Source organism: Coregonus lavaretus (genome assembly GCF_964263955.1).
Source record: "Coregonus lavaretus genome assembly, chromosome: 5".
NCBI lineage: Eukaryota > Metazoa > Chordata > Actinopteri > Salmoniformes > Salmonidae > Coregonus > Coregonus lavaretus.
Window position 1 is genome coordinate 13,135,444 of NC_139992.1, and position 17,196 is coordinate 13,152,639.

The 17,196-nt window shown below is 44.2% G+C and overlaps 1 protein-coding gene across 2 annotated transcripts in view; it reads right to left on the reverse strand.

Annotated features, from left to right (window-relative positions):
* The window catches only part of LOC311128995 (solute carrier family 49 member 4 homolog), an 87,175-nt gene that overhangs the window by 23,553 nt on the left and 46,426 nt on the right, over positions 1 to 17,196 (reverse strand). For both annotated transcript variants that reach the window (XM_084161227.1, XM_084161228.1), the window contains exons 6-7: positions 16,194 to 16,261; positions 4,709 to 4,836 (exon numbers count right to left, since the gene is read on the reverse strand). In XM_084161227.1, coding sequence (XP_084017353.1) covers positions 4,709 to 4,836; positions 16,194 to 16,261 — 196 coding nt within the window. The remainder of the gene's footprint in view (positions 1 to 4,708; positions 4,837 to 16,193; positions 16,262 to 17,196) is intronic.

Genomic DNA, 17,196 nt, shown 5'->3' on the forward strand with positions numbered 1-17,196 from the left:
GTGAGGACCCAGCCAGCCTGTCTATCTGCTGCCACAGAGGAACTGAGGCGACACCACTGCACCGATGACACAGTCATCAATGAATATCCCCTCTTCCCTTCGTTCTACCACCCCCATCCTGATACCGGCTGGTATCAAACACAGCCAACCACCGCTGCGCTGTTCCTCCCACTACATCTGTCTCTCTGTCTTTATAAGAAGAAGTATGGCGCTGCTCCATGATAATATTTTAGTCCTCTTTATTAGAGGAAGCATGGTGCTTCTTAGGGCTGTTACGGTGACTGTATTACCGCCACACCGGCAGTCACGAGTCATGACGACAGTCAAATTCCACATCACCGTTTAGTCACGGTAATTAGGCTTTTCCAAGCTCTGATGCTGCTGATGGTCATTAGTAGCCTACCAAACTTGCTAACTGCCTGGTACTCAGCACTCTATTTTCCCTCTAATCACTCTGACAAAATGCAAATGTGATCGAAAATCAAACACTTCTTGAGAGCCCATGAGCTCATGTTGCGAAACATTTTTCAAATCATCATTAGAGTCGCATCATGCAGCCTTAGAATGTATGAAAAATCTAAATATATAGCCCAACATTTGTTGCAGCGCGAGTGTCAAGTTTGGGGAAGATAATTTTCACCATAAAAATGCACCTTTATAATAAAAGCATTTCATGCATAATTACATTTGCAGTAACTTTTGAGAATGGTGTTTTCCTGCTAATGGAACATTCACGCTTATAGCCTACTGCAATGTGCACATTGCTGCGCTCATAATGTGAAGAAATAGCCTAATAGTTTATCAACATTTTAAGCTAAATGTTCTGATCTATTGCAACAGCCTCATTATTTAAAATGTTATATTCGATGCTAGTGGTTGCATTAATTTGGGATCTATCGCATCCCACAACTGTCCCAGACTATGTTTGGAATATTTATTTCACGCACAGAATAGGTCAACTTTTGTACTATGGGGGATAATAGATTGACATAGGCTAGTGCTTTTGCTGTTCGATAGGCCTACTCATCTTGTTGGCTGACGAAAAGTAAACGTGGACAGTTCTTCCAATATCTTCAATATGCGCCTCGGAATTGGATAACTACGCACGCAGTTGCATCCCCGATGTGTCGGTCTTCACTTGTAGCCTGTGAGAAAGACCCGATCATGTGATGGAGAGCCATGTGAGTGAGAGGTGCTTCGGAGAACCCAGCCGGGAGAAGGGAATTATAATTATTATATTCAGCCCAAGGGCACAACGGCCACTGGCCACAAAAGGCATCAATTGTTTTAGGGGGCATTACGGCCACACAAAGGGGATGCCACCAGGAAATTCGAGGCATTATCAAGTGCTTGTCAAATTGTGAATGAGAGACTGATAAAGTGTGTACAGCCTGCACAAAAAAAAAACAAGCAGAGCTCATGCCTTTCAAGCAAATTTTTTCAATCATCATTAGAGTCGCATCATGCAGCCTTAGAATGTATAACAAATAAAAAAATAAAGCCCAACGTTTGTTTCACAACTAAAGTTACATAAATAACTCTAAATTAAGCCTATAGGAGTACCTATTTCTTTGTTAACCGCTTAACACAGAATAGCCCATGTGCGCACTCCCTCAAATTGTTTGGAGAAGAATTCAATTGTATTCTTCATACTATAAAATAATATAAAATAATGCCACGGAATTCTAAGCAAATCTTGTCTGCTAAATGAACTAGTGTAGCCCACAGCCATATGGCATAGCCAGATCAGGGCCTAACATAAGGACAATTCAGAGTATGTTATTCTGTTCTTCTGAACCAGACTACATTTTCTTCATATCATGTTTCTTTAGATCTGTCTAAAATAAATAATGGATTTATTGTGTTGGTGTAGGGTATAATACATGGATTTATTAGACTTTTTAAAATGTAGGCTATGCATGGAAGCCAGGAGATGCTAAATGTGTTTATCTTAATGGTAAATTACCGTGAGACCGGCAGTTACAGTGAGGGAAAAAAGTATTTGATCCCCTGCTGATTTTGTACGTTTGCCCACTGACAAAGAAATGATCAGTCTATAATTTTAATGGTATGTTTATTTGAACATTGAGAGACAGAATAACAACAACAAAATCCGAAAAAACGCATGTCAAAAATGTTATAATTTGATTTGCATTTTAATGAGGGAAATAAGTATTTGACCCCCTCTCAATCAGAAAGATTTCTGGCTCCCAGGTGTCTTTTATACAGGTAACGAGCTGAGATTAGGAGCACACTCTTAAAGGGAGAGCTCCTAATCTCAGTTTGTTACCTGTATAAAAGACACCTGTCCACAGAAGCAATCAATCAATCAGATTCCAAACTCTCCACCATGGCCAAGACCAAAGAGCTCTCCAAGGATGTCAGGGACAAGATTGTAGACCTACACAAGGCTGGAATGGGCTACAAGACCATCGCCAAGCAGCTTGGTGAGAATGTGACAACAGTTGGTGCGATTATTTGCAAATGGAAGAATTACAAAATAACTGTCAATCTCCCTCGGCCTGGGGCTCCATGCAAGATCTCACCTCGTGGAGTTTCAATGATCATGAGAACGGTGAGGAATCAGCCCAGAACTACACGGGAGGATCTTGTCAATGATCTCAAGGCAGCTGGGACCATAGTCACCAAGAAAACAATTGGTAACACACTACGCCGTGAAGGACTGAAAACCTGCAGCGCCTGCAAGGTCCCCCTGCTCAAGAAAGCACATATACAGGGCCGTCTGAAGTTTGCCAATGAACATCTGAATGATTCAGAGGAGAACTGGGTTAAAGTGTTGTGGTCAGATGAGACCAAAATGGAGCTCTTTGGCATCAACTCAACTCGCCGTGTTTGGAGGAGGAGGAATGCTGCCTATGACCCCAAGAACACCATCCCCACCGTCAAACATGGAGGTGGAAACATTATGCTTTGGGGGTGTTTTTCTGCTAAGGGGACAGGACAACTTCACTGCATCAAAGGGACAATGGACGGGGCTATGTACCGTCAAATCTTGGGTGAGAACCTCCTTCCCTCAGCCAGGGCATTGAAAATGGGACGTGGATGGGTATTCCAGCATGACAATGACCCAAAACACACGGCCAAGGCAACAAAGGAGTGGCTCAAGAAGAAGCACATTAAGGTCCTGGAGTGGCCTAGCCAGTCTCATTTCATTTCATTTTATTTTCATTTTAGTCATTTAGCAGACGCTCTTATCCAGAGCGACTTACAGTTAGTGAATACATATTTTATACTGGCCCCCCATGGGAAACGAACCCACAACCCTGGCGTTGCAAACGCCATGCTCTATCAACTGAGCTACATCCCTGCCGGCCATTCCCTCCCCTACCCTGGACGACGCTGGGCCAATTGTGCGCCGCCCATGAGTCTCCCGGTCGCTGCCGGCTGCGACAGAGCCTGGATTCGAACCAGGATCTCTAGTGGCACAGTTAGCACTGCGATGCAGTGCCTTAGACCACTGCGCCACTCAGGTCTCCAGACCTTAATCCCATAGAAAATCTGTGGAGGGAGCTGAAGGTTCGAGTTGCCAAACGTCAGCCTCGAAACCTTAATGACTTGGAGAAGATCTGCAAAGAGGAGTGGAACAAAATCCCTCCTGAGATGTGTGCAAACCTGGTGGCCAACTACAAGAAACGTCTGACCTCTGTGATTGCCAACAAGGGTTTTGCCACCAAGTACTAAGTCATGTTTTGCAGATATTTCCCTCATTAAAATGCAAATCAATTTATAACATTTTTGACATGCGTTTTTCTGGATTTTTTTGTTGTTATTCTGTCTCTCACTGTTCAAATAAACCTACCATTAAAATTATAGACTGATCATGTCTTTGTCAGTGGGCAAACGTACAAAATCAGCAGGGGATCAAATACTTTATTCCCTCACTGTATTTACTTGACAATCACCGGCTGACAAAATGTCATGACCGCCACAGCCCTAGTGCCACTCCATGATAATATTTTAGCCCTCTTTATTAGAGGAAGTATGGTAATAGAGCCATGGGGAACGTGTCCAAGGGAAGACCAATCTCTTTTACACTAATGATAATAGATGTTGTTGAAGAACAAAACCAGTATAACTGTTGTTTGTGTAAAAAAATTGAGAAGTGTGCATGCTGAGAGCTTCCAAAAAGGGATGACAAAGAGAGGTGTGTAATGTGGAAGAGGATGCTACCGGATCCATGTATCACGCCACCCACGTACAGTACACCAGTTGGATGGGCAACCCTGGGGTCTGTTAGCGTGGCACTGTCTGCCAGTATGTGTCTGGAAGAGAGGGTTCAACAAACACTGATGCCAGGCACGAGAATGATTGTAAAAATGGGACCTGATGCGTCTCTGCTTGGCACTCAGTTTTAAGGAGATAGATTGGAGATATCAACTGGCTTACCTGGTTAAATAAAGGTGAAATAAATGAGGCGGTGTGATAGACGTTCTGTCTACTTGTACATGAAACTGCCTCAATACAGAAACAGCTGCCTCACTCCTGCTCCTATGAGCCGTTCTGGCTAGCACAAGCCAAGGGCTACTTACTATACTCAGTCCATGTCTCTTCTTCCTGAATCTAAAGGACCAGTCTGCTATTGAAGTATCCATTGTGGCTCTAGGATGCTCCGGGTGTATGCCAGTTGCACTGCCTACATGTAAAATGCCTACTTCCTGACATGGAAACTGTGCTCTACTAGGCCTACCTGCAGTGGAGGGTAGGTGTGTGAGCCTGGTTAGACAGGTGAGTGTGAACCAGGTAGAGGCCAGGGAAGCCCCAGCCATCATCAGGACCAGGATGAGCTTCAGCATGCCCCGGATAGAGTCTGCAAACCTGGGGAGAGACAGAGACAGAGTTCGTAAACCTGGAGCAACAACAAAACCAAACAACAACTCTTATAACCTGGCTTAATTTGGTATGCTTCAGAAATGGCTTAACATGGCATGCTTCCAAACACAACAGTGTAAACATACAGTGGGGGGAAAAAAAGTATTTAGTCAGCCACCAATTGTGCAAGTTCTCCCACTTAAAAAGATGAGAGAGGCCTGTAATTTTCATCATAGGTACACGTCAACTATGACAGACAAAATGAGAAAAAAAATCCAGAAAATCACATTGTAGGATTTTTTATGAATTGATTTGCAAATTATGGTGGAAATAAGTATTTGGTCAATAACAAAAGTTTCTCAATACTTTGTTATATACCCTTGTTGGCAATGACACAGGTCAAACGTTTTCTGTAAGTCTTCACAGTTTTCACACACTGTTGCTGGTATTTTGGCCAATTCCTCCATGCAGATCTCCTCTAGAGCAGTGATGTTTTGGGGCTGTCGCTGGGCAACACAGACTTTCAACTCCCTCCAAAGACTTTCTATGGGGTTGAGATCTGGAGACTGGCTAGGCCACTCCAGGACCTTGAAATGCTTCTTACGAAGCCACTCCTTCGTTGCCCGGGCGGTGTGTTTGGGATCATTGTCATGCTGAAAGACCCAGCCACGTTTCATCTTCAATGCCCTTGCTGATGGAAGGAGGTTTTCACTCAAACTATCACGATACATGGCCCCATTCATTCTTTCCTTTACACGTATCAGTCGTCCTGGTCCCTTTGCAGAAAAGCAGCCCCAAAGCATGATGTTTCCACCCCCATGCTTCACAGTAGGTATGGTGTTCTTTGGATGCAACTCAGCATTCTTTGTCCTCCAAACACGACGAGTTGAGTTTTTACCAAAAAGTTCTATTTTGGTTTCATCTGACCATATGACATTCTCCCAATCCTCTTCTGGATCATCCAAATGCACTCTAGCAAACTTCAGACGGGCCTGGACATGTACTGGCTTAAGCAGGGGGACACGTCTGGCACTGCAGGATTTGAGTCCCTGGCGGCGTAGTGTGTTACTGATGGTAGGCTTTGTTACTTTGGTCCCAGCTCTCTGCAGGTCATTCACTAGGTCCCCCCGTGTGGTTCTGGGATTTTTGCTCACCGTTCTTGTGATCATTTTGACCCCACGGGGTGAGATCTTGCGTGGAGCCCCAGATCGAGGGAGATTATCAGTGGTCTTGTATGTCTTCCATTTCCTAATAATTGCTCCCACAGTTGATTTCTTCAAACCAAGCTGCTTACCTATTGCAGATTCAGTCTTCCCAGCCTGGTGCAGGTCTACAATTTTGTTTCTGGTGTCCTTTGACAGCTCTTTGGTCTTGGCCATAGTGGAGTTTGGAGTGTGACTGTTTGAGGTTGTGGACAGGTGTCTTTTATACTGATAACAAGTTCAAACAGGTGCCATTAATACAGGTAACGAGTGGAGGACAGAGGAGCCTCTTAAAGAAGAAGTTACAGGTCTGTGAGAGCCAGAAATCTTGCTTGTTTGTAGGTGACCAAATACTTATTTTCCACCATAATTTGCAAATAAATTCATTAAAAATCCTACAATGTGATTTTCTGGAGAAAAAAATTCTCAATTTGTCCGTCATAGTTGACGTGTACCTATGATGAAAATTACAGGCCTCGCTCATCTTTTTAAGTGGAAGAACTTGCACAATTGGTGGCTAACTAAATACTTTTTTCCCCCACTGTATCTCAGATAGACTTATGTCCCACCATGTCACCATCCATTAAAGGAAGCAGACATGGTGACAGGAGAATGTAGCAGTCCCTGGGTTACAACTGGTGACAGCTTACAGCCATACACCATGCTATGAGCTTATGAGCTGATGTAATGTAGATCACCAGTGACTGTGAAGCAGTCTCTATTCGTCCAGACAAGCTGTCTAAACAAAGCCTCTTGTGTTTTAGCGTTCCTCTCTCAGCATGTGTTGAACCACCAACCCCTGACAGGTTTACTCCTGTCCTCTGGGTATATTTGCCAGCACAGAAAGCGGTAACCGTAACCGTTCGAAATCATACATAGAAGCTGGTAGTGGAAAGACACTAATTGCCAATTGTTATGTAGTGCTCAGACAAGATGCTTCAGAGAGAGAGTTCAACCCGACAATGAACAATTTGTCAAAGAACACCGGCAGGAAATGTTTAATAAGTCTCACAGTCTCTCAGAGTTCAATAAAACTGTAGTCGTGGAACAACAGTTTTGGACAGCCTCACAGCCAACAAAACTGTTTAGCTTCAAACCATTTATTTTCATTGAGTTCATTTTAGATTAGACATTCATAGATGCACTGCAGGCACGTGCACAGAAAGTGGTTTAACTGTGAAATGCTTACTTACAAGCCCTTAACCAACAATGCAGTTTTAAGAAAGAATAACAAAAAAATAATAAATAAAAAATACAATATAAAATAATATGAAATAAAAGTAACAAATAATTAAAGAGCAGCAGTAAAAATAAACAATAGCGAGGCTATATACAGGGGGTACCGGTACCGAGTCAATGTACGGGGGCACAGGTTAGTCGAGGTAATTTAGGTAATATGTACATGTAGGTAGAGTTAAAGTGACTATGCGTAGATAGTAAACAGAGAGTAGCAGCAGCGTAAAAGAGGGGGGTAGGGGGGGTCAATGCAAATAGTCTGGGTATCCATTTGATTAAATGTTCAGGAGTCTTATTGCTTGGGGGTAGAAGCTGTTTAGAAGCCTCTTGGACCTAGACTTGGCGCTCCGGTACCGCTTGCCGTGCGGTAGCAGAGAGAACAGTCTATGACTAGGGTGGCTGGAGTATTTGACAATTTTTAGGGCCTTCCTCTGACACCGCCTGGTATAGAGGTCCTGGATGGCAGGAAGCTTGGCCCCAGTGATATACTGGGCCGTACGCACTACCTTTTGTAGTGCCTTGCGGTTGGAGGCCGAGCAGTTGCCATACCAGGCAGTGATGCAACCAGTCAGGATGCTCTCGATGGTGCAGCTGTAGAACCTTTTGAGGATCTGAGGACCAATGCCAAATCTTTTCAGTCTCCTTAGGGGGAATAGGTTTTGTCATGCCCTCTTCACGACTGTCTTGGGGGCGTGCTCGGTCCTCTTCTTTTTCCTGTAGTCAACAATCATCTCCTTTGTCTTGATCACGTTGAGGGAGAGGTTGTTGTCCTGACCTCCTCCCTATAGACCAGGGGTGTCAAACTCATTTTAGCTCAGGGGCCACATGGAGGAAAATCTATTCCCAAGTGGGCCGGACCGGAAAAATCATGGTATATATAACTTAAAAACAACAACTTCAGATTGTTTTCTTTGTTTTAATACGATCAACATACAACATAAAGCTGGAGCCTGAGGACAGTGTGTCCAAAATAGTACAAGCACAACATCACTATTAATCATAAAACACGTCAAGTTTATTTGAAAATTCTAAAGAAAAAGAACACACAATGCCTCAGTGATTAACAGAACTGTTTCACAGATCACAGAACTATATCAGGGTGTCATTTCTCAGGCAGAAATGTAGATAAAAATAATGAAATCCTGTTCCCCAAACAAGTGCAAGAACCACAGAGTCAAGAATAGGTTAAATATACAAATAAAATAAAATCAATTAAAAACAATAGCACATCAACATAAAAACATATAAACATAAAGCTGGAGCCTGAGGACAGTGTCCAAAAGCACAACATCACTATTAATCATAAAACACCTCAAGTTATTTGAAAGTTCTGAGGACAAAGAACACACAAACACACAATGCCTCAGTGATTAACAGAACTGTTTCACAGATCACAGAACTATATCAGGGTGTCATTTCTCAGGCAGAAATGTAGATAAAAATAATGAAATCCTGTTCCCCAAACAAGTGCAAGAACCACAGAGTCAAGAATAGGTTAAATATACAAATAAAATAAAAACAATTAAAAACAATAGCACATCAACATAAAAACATATAAACATAAAGCTGGAGCCTGAGGACAGTGTCCAAAAGCACAACATCACTATTAATCATATAAAACACCTCTAGTTATTTGAAAGTTCTGAGGACAAAGAACACACAAACACACAATGCCTCAGTGATTCACAGAAGTATATCACAGATCACAGAACTATATCAGGGTGTCATTTCTCAGGCAGAAATGTAGATAAAAATAATGAAATCCTGTTCCCCAAACAAGTGCAAGAACCACAGAGTCAAGAATAGGTTAAATATACAAATAAAATACAATCAATTAAAAACAATAGCACATCAACATAAAAACATATAAACATAAATCTGAAAGCGTTGCTCAAACTCCCGTAACAGTCCCGTTATTTTATCTTTGAACCGCTTCATGTCTGCCACATGTTGGGTCGCGCACACATTTTTCAGACAGGGGAAGTGAGCTGCATCACCACCGGCAAGTTGCGTCTCCCACAATGACAGCTTCAACTTGGAAGAACGTATGCTGTCATAATACTGCGTGACAACTTTGTTGCGCCCTTGCAGCTGTTTGTTCAAGTTATTCAGGTGCTCTGTAACATCCACCATAAATGCAAGGTCCTGCATCCATTCTGCGGAATGAAATTCTAACACTGGTTTGCCCTTTTCTTCCATGAACTGTTCAATTTCTTCTCGTAAATCAAAGAAACGCCTCAGCACAGCACCTCGGCTTAACCATCTTACCTCAGTGTGGTATGGCAGGCCATAGATGTGGTCTTTCTCACTGAAAAGGCTGTCAAACTGACGGTGATTCAGGCTTCTGGATCGGATGAAATTAACAGTTTGGATGACCACCTTCATGACGTTATCCATCTTTAATGACTTGCAACACAAAGCCTCCTGGTGCAAAATACAGTGAAAAGTCAAAAAATCACGTCCTCCATTTGCAGATTGCACTTTCTCTCTGAACTTTGTCACAACGCCTGCTTTTTTCCCGATCATTGAGGGCGCACCATCTGTAGCCAGGCTGACAGCGCGGGACCAGTCCACTCCGACCCTGTCCAGCGCGCCGACGAGTGCGGTAAAAATATCAGCTGCTGTCGTTGTATCTGTCATCGGCACCAACTCCACGAACTCCTCGGTGACGGTCAATGTGTCATCAACTCCGCGGATGAAAATGGCCAGTTGTGCAACATCTGTAATGTCCGTGCTTTTATCAATTGCAACCGAAAACGCAATAAATGACTTTACTTCTTGCTTCAACTGGCTGTCCAAATCCACTGAAAGATCGGAAATCCTGTCTGCAACTGTGTTTCTTGTCAGGCTGATATTTGCAAAAGCCTGCCGCTTTTCAGGGCACACAATCTCCACTGCCTTCATCATGCATGTTTTTAAAAATTCACCCTCACTAAATGGTTTTGAAGCCACTGCCATTTCATTAGCAATGAGGTAGCTAGCTTTCACTGCAGCGTCACTGATGTCTCGGCTGTGAGTAAACACAGACTGCTGTTTCTTCAGACCCGCCAACAGTTCATTCACCTTCTCTCATCTCCGCTGTCCTTGAAAGTTGTCATATTTGTCGGCATGAAGACTCACATAGTGGCGACGAAGGTTATATTCTTTCAGCACTGCAACATGCTCTGAACACACCAAACATACAGCTTTCCCATTCAATTCTGTGAATAAATAGGATGACCATTTTTCTTGGAACACTCTACACTCTGCGTCCACTTTTCTCTTTTTTGACAGAGACATATTGGGGCAATGAGGGTGCCAAAGCACATAATGTTAAAAGTAGAAGCCGTAATAAATATCGCGGGCAAAACAAAGTAGCTCATTGGCTGCACGTGCTTGACCTACTTGCTCTGCCCCGGTATAAACAGTATGCTTGCTTAACACAATTGCTATTGCGCCATCCAGTGGACGCAATTGGAACAGCAGTTTATTTTATTGAAAAATTGCAGCGCATTTTTATACTTTACAAAATTATTATATATATATATATTTTTTTATTTTTTATTTTTTTTAAATCATCTCGCGGGCCGGATTAAACCCGTTTGCGGGCCTGATCCGGCCCGTGGGCCGGACGTTTGACACCCCTGCTATAGACTGTCTCGTCGTTGTCGGTGATCAGGCCTACCACTGTTGTGTCATCGGCAAACTTAATGATGGTGTTGGAGTTGTGCCTGACCATGCAGTCATGAGTGAATAGGGAGTACAGGACGGGACTGAGCACTCACCCCTGAGGGGCCCCCGTGTTGAGGATCAGCGTGGCGGATGTGTTGTTACCTACCCTTACCACCTGGGGGTGGCCCGTCAGGAAGTCCAGGATCCAGTTGCAGAGGGAGGTGTTTAGTCCCAGGGTCCTTAGCTTAGTGATGAGCTTTGAGGGCACTATGGTGTTGAACGCTGAGCTGCAGTCAATGAATAGCATTCTCACATAGGTGTTCCTTTTGTCCAGGTGTGAATGGGCAGTGTGGAGCGCAATAGAGATTGCATCATCTGTGGAACTGTTGGGGCGGTATGCAAATTGGAGTGGGTCTAGGGTTTCTGGGATAATGGTGTTGATGTGAGCCATGACCAGCCTTTCAAAGCACTTAATGGCTACAGATGTGAGTGCTACGGGTCGGTAGTCATTTAGGCAGGTTACCTTAGTGTTCTTGGGCACAGGGACTATTGTGGTCTGCTTGAAACATGTTGGTATTACATACTCAGAAAGGGACAGGTTGAAAATGTCAGTGAAGACACTTGCCAGTTGGTCAGCGCATGCTCGGAGTACACGTCCTTGTAATCCGTCTGGCCCTGCGGCCTTGTGAATGTTGACCTGTTTAAAGGTCTTACTCACATCGGCTACGGAGATCGTGATCACACAGTGGTCCGGAACAGCTGATGCTCTCATGCGTGTTTCAGTGTTACTTGCCTCAAAGCGAGCATAGAAGTAATTTAGCTCGTCTGGTAGGCTCGTGTCACTGGGCAGCTCGTGGCTGTGCTTCCCTTTGTAGTCTGTAATAGTTTGCAAGCCCTGCCACATCCGACGAGCGTCGGAGCCGGTGTAGTACGATTCCATCTTAGTCCTGTATTGACTCTTTGCCTGTTTGATGGTTCGTCTGAGGGCATAGCGGGATTTCTTATAAGCTTCCGGGTTAGCGTCCCGCTCCTTGAAAGCGGCAGCTCTACCCTTTAGCTCAGTGCGGATGTTGCCTGTAATCCATGGCTGCTGGTTGGGGTATGTACTTAGTCACTGTGGGGACGACGTCATCGATGCACTTATTGATGAAGCCAGTGACTGATGTGGTGTACTCCTCAATGCCATCGGAAGTATCCCGGAACATATTCCAGTCTGTGCTCGCAAAACAGTCCTGTAGCTTAGCATCTGCTTCATTTGACCACTTTTTTATTGACCGAGTCACTGGTGCTTTCTGCTTTAGTTTTTGCTTGTAAGCAGGAATCAGGAGGATAGAATTATGGTCAGATTTGCCAGATGGAGGGCAAGGGAGAGCTTTGTACGCGTCTCTGTGTGTTGAGTAAAGGTGGTCTAGAGTTTTTTCCCTCTGGTTGCACATTTAACATGCTGGTAGAAATGAGGTAGAACGTATTTAAGTTTCCCTGCTGTTACAGCAGCATAACATTTGATTAACACTTGATTTAAATCATCATACATTTTGGGTCTGGTTGGCTGATACGCGCAGCAGAGGGCAGAAAGACAGAGAGGAGCGGCTGCATCAATGATCCAACACAGGTAGTCTAGACTCTAGCCAATCACTATATACTAAAATATAGTTTGAGCACCTGCCTCCTGAAAGGTCTGTGCACGGCCCTGATGCACAGTCTGTGTGTGGCTAGGAATCATATCTGTCACCCCCACAGTGTTCTGTCTGACTGAAGAATACATCTAGGATCTACTTTCTATTCATTAATGGACCGAGAAGCATAACAGAGTGTTATGTACTTATTGGAAGTGTATACGTTACATGGATGCTGGACCCTGGAAGTGGGTGCATTGGTAGGGACAGCCAAGCACTGCCCAACCCAGTCTGCTCTCTCTTTCCCTGGCCAAAGCCCTTAGCTCCTACCCAGCTGCCACTAGCTCCCACTCTCCAACTCTCCCCTGGCTTTGCCAGAGACTGCAGCCCAGTCAACCCTTCATCTTGTTGGGTAAAATATCTATTCAGCTAAGTCCCCTACCTACACCACCACCACCGGTATCATTATCATCATCATGTATCATCCCTCTGAAACTCACATATCATTTGTGCATTGAAACCAGCAATAAATGCAGCATGACTCTAAGTAGCATAATTCAAGACTCCTTTATGCCCTACAAAGTCAACAGCATAAACCTATCTTGTTGTGAGGTAATGTCTCAACTAAAAGCACATAAATTACAGTTGTGTCAGATTTACTGGCATGAAGATACTGAGGCTTAAATCTTCTGTAGCATCACATTTAATTTTGTACATTCTCCTCTGGCTAAGCTCAGGAATAATTCAATTCTTATTCCATTTGATATGATCATTACCGGGTCTATTTGTCTCCATTCTGATCTAAGACAAGGGCATGTACTGAATGACCGAACCAGTCAAACATTTGACATTTTAGTCATTTAGCAGACACTCTTATCCAGAGCGACTTACAGTAGTGAGTGCATACATTTTCAAACTTTTTTTCATACTGGTCCCCTGTGGGAATCGAACCCACAACCCTGGTGTTGCAAGCGCCATGCTCTACCAACTGAGCCACACAGGACCACGTAATGATATAATAGAGCGACAACGGCCATGACTGGTCAAAACTAATTAGGCCAAACTGAGTTATTTTCATTTCTCATTTTAAATGTCTTGTTTATCTCTTGTTTATCTAAACATAAATACATGATCATCTCTCAAGTGTTTAATGTGAGTCAGTGTGGGCTCTCTCTCACTCTCTCTCTCTCTCTCTCTCTCTCTCACACACACACACACACACCTCCCTCCCTTAGCTAACCCCCAACAGATGGTCAATTTAGCCAGACGTGAGAAAGAAGCCAATCAACTGCGTGACTGAGACTCATTAATGAGTTAGCTCACCCCCTCGTTTCTGTTTCTCTGCCACAATGCAAATCAGAACTCTGTTTCTGTTTCAACTTTCCGTTGCATATGGAACAAGAGGTTGCAAACAGAAGCAAACCTTACCCAAACCCTATTAACCCTGCATCTATACCAAACAAACAACAAATTTGAGCCCGTTTGCTACAGCAGGAAAATAATCCTGCAGCAACAGGAAATGTGAATTATTATGTGGAGTATAATTAATGGACATTTTTACAAACTTCAGAAGCCTTTTTAAACCTCAAACACATTACAAGTTTTACATTTCTTCCATTGCAGGAAAGTTGTCCTGCAACAGGGTGATCAAATTCAGATCCTACATCTGTAGATGCCTCCAGTCCACTCCAGCCTGTACCAAGAACAGAACAGTCCCATGAATCAACAGTGTAGAGTTATGGCCTAATTTTCCTAATTACAGTGCAGTGAGACGTTGGCCCTGCCTGGGAGTGCTGATTGGGCCGGGTGATTAATATATATATCTATATCTTTCAGCTAGACGACTGATCCCTTCCTTCTGCAGAGTCCACAGTTTGGGGCCTACTGTGCATCGGTCTATCCATTAGCTACAGCGACATGACCTATTGCATTACTATTCACTCATTCACCTCCCTCTTTCTATCACAACAACCATGGACTTAATACATTGAGAGATAGAGAGAGAGAGAGAGGGAGACAGGTGGAGGGAAGGGGTGGGTGAGGTGAGCTAAGAGGTTTGAGACTGAGCGTGCACCCTTTTCCCTATGTAGTGCACTACTTTTGACCAGGACTCATAGGCATTTGGGATACACCCTGAGACTACTACCCCCCTCCCCAAAAACACACCCTCGCCTCTTAAAAACAACTTGGGGATGCATTTTTCATTACTGATTTCACTAAATACCATAATGTTACATTATGTAAATGTAAATGTAATGTTACAAGAAGGTGAGAGAACCAGACTGGAATGCAGAACAAGCAGAGAGAGAGTACAGGGACAGAGTAGTAGAGCTGTTTATTCCTGTGAACAGATTTCTGTGAACATGCTTCTGTGAACATATTTCTGTAAACATATTTCTGTGAACATGCTTAGCAATGGTTTTCTAGTTGCTAATCTTGTTGACGGGCCTTGGAGGCAGAGCCAAAGCTATTACGACCAAACATGGTCCATATATTTTCATGCATACTTAATCTGACGATACTAAACGAGTGTATGCTTATCCTCTAATTTGACGGCTCACCAGGTCCAGGGAGATCGTTTAGGGCTGAATTTATGAGACAGGCCTATTACTAGGAGGATCTCTTCTCACACTCCGCTGGACACAGCTAGCTGTTTGTAGTCTGGCCCAGTACAAGCCCAGCCTAACTGCAGACAAGAGTGGGCCTACTGTAGACAGCATCTAGAGGCAGATTCAGACTGGACGAGGCCTATTGTAGACAGCATCTAGAGGCCAGATTCAGACTGGACGAGGCCTACTGTAGACAGCATCTAAAGGCCGATTCAGACTGGACGAGGCCTACTGTAGACAGCATCTAGAGGCCAGATTCAGACTGGACGAGGCCTACTGTAGACAGCATCTAGAGGCCAGATTCAGACTGGACGAGGCCTACTGTAGACAGCATCTAGAGGCCAGATTCAGACTGGACGAGGCCTACTGTAGACAGCATCTAGAGGCCAGATTCAGACTGGACGAGGCCTACTGTAGACAGCATCTAGAGGCCAGATTCAGACTGGACGAGGCCTACTGTAGACAGCATCTAGAGGCCAGATTCAGACTGGACGAGGCCTACTGTAGACAGCATCTAGAGGCCAGATTCAGACTGGACGAGGCCTACTGTAGACAGCATCTAGAGGCCAGATTCAGACTGGACGAGGCCTACTGTAGACAGCATCTAAAGGCCAGATTCAGACTGGACGAGGCCTACTGTAGACAGCATCTAGAGGCCAGATTCAGACTGGACGAGGCCTACTGTAGACAGCATCTAGAGGCCAGATTCAGACTGGACGAGGCCTACTGTAGACAGCATCTAGGGGCCCGATTCACAATTGAGATAAGCATACTCAACTTAGACGTTCACGTAAATCCTTCAATGATTTCAATGGGAGACTTTTGAGGAATTTGAATTAAGCCTGCGGATCATAAGCCATAATATCGCCATGAGCCTTTTAGGACATCATATATTTGGCATCTTCTCAGGCCATCAAATTCTAGAGAGTCTATAACAATAGCAGTCCAACACTATCACATTACCATAGCAAATTGGAGGCAGACAGTAAAGTCACGTCACGCTACAACGTTAAACTACATGGAAATTATCTGCTGTTTCTGTTGCTTACCTGGCCATTGCCACTCCAAACACACAGCCGCCCACGATGGACCAGAACCCAATCCAGCCAGCATCTACCTGTAGAGAGAGAGAGGGAGAATTTGAATGATTAAAATCCCCTTTATTGGGTGAAGACCCTTCAGTACATAAACGTTCAACCCTCAGACTTCATGCACCACTGCGCTCATGTGTACCAGCCTGTAAGAAAAACACAAGTTTAAAGGGACAACTCCAGATCCCCCTCATCATCAACAGAGCATGATGCCCCCTGAAGGCAATGGAGAGAGATTGAGATTGAAGTAGAGAGAGAGAGATCGAGAAAGGAGAGAGAAAGATTGAGATCAAGAGAGAAAGAGAGCGAGAAAAAGAGGGGGGGGGAATAAATAATTAGAGGAAAGAGGGAGAGAGAGAGACAGAGACACACACAGAGAGCGATTCCGTTATTATTCCATGTTCAGTATGCCATACACGGCTCCGAGGACCGAGGGTAGACAGAGTGCAGGCTCAGAGTGTCTGAAGACTGGGGAAACCTGTCAATCAAGCCCAGGGTAAATTGAAGCCCTGTATTCTGAAAGTGGAATAGGAGTCAATAGAAACGGCTGGTGATGTCAGCGTGATGTTTCATCACAGACAAATGCCTGCTCTGACAGATGGAGAAGGAGAAGAGAGGACAGACGTCATGACCATGGTCGTGTTCAGTAGGGAGAAAACAGAGTGAAACAGGGAGACACTAACTCAACTTGTCTAATACGAAGAGATATGTAAGCTTTGCGTTGCAAAAAGTTTTGCTACGGTGTTGTCCCCTGAACTAGACCCAGGGCCTACTGCTGCAGCTTCAGCATAAGAGACTGACTGCATCACAGACGGAGACCAATGAGTCATTCATTTTCGCAAACAGACACACACACGTTCGTCACGTCTCCGGCAGGCAGCAGGTAAATAAAGTAGGCTTCAAATCAGTGTCTGACATCCAGGCGAAGACTGAAGAGTGCCAATGAAAGTGTGCTGCGATT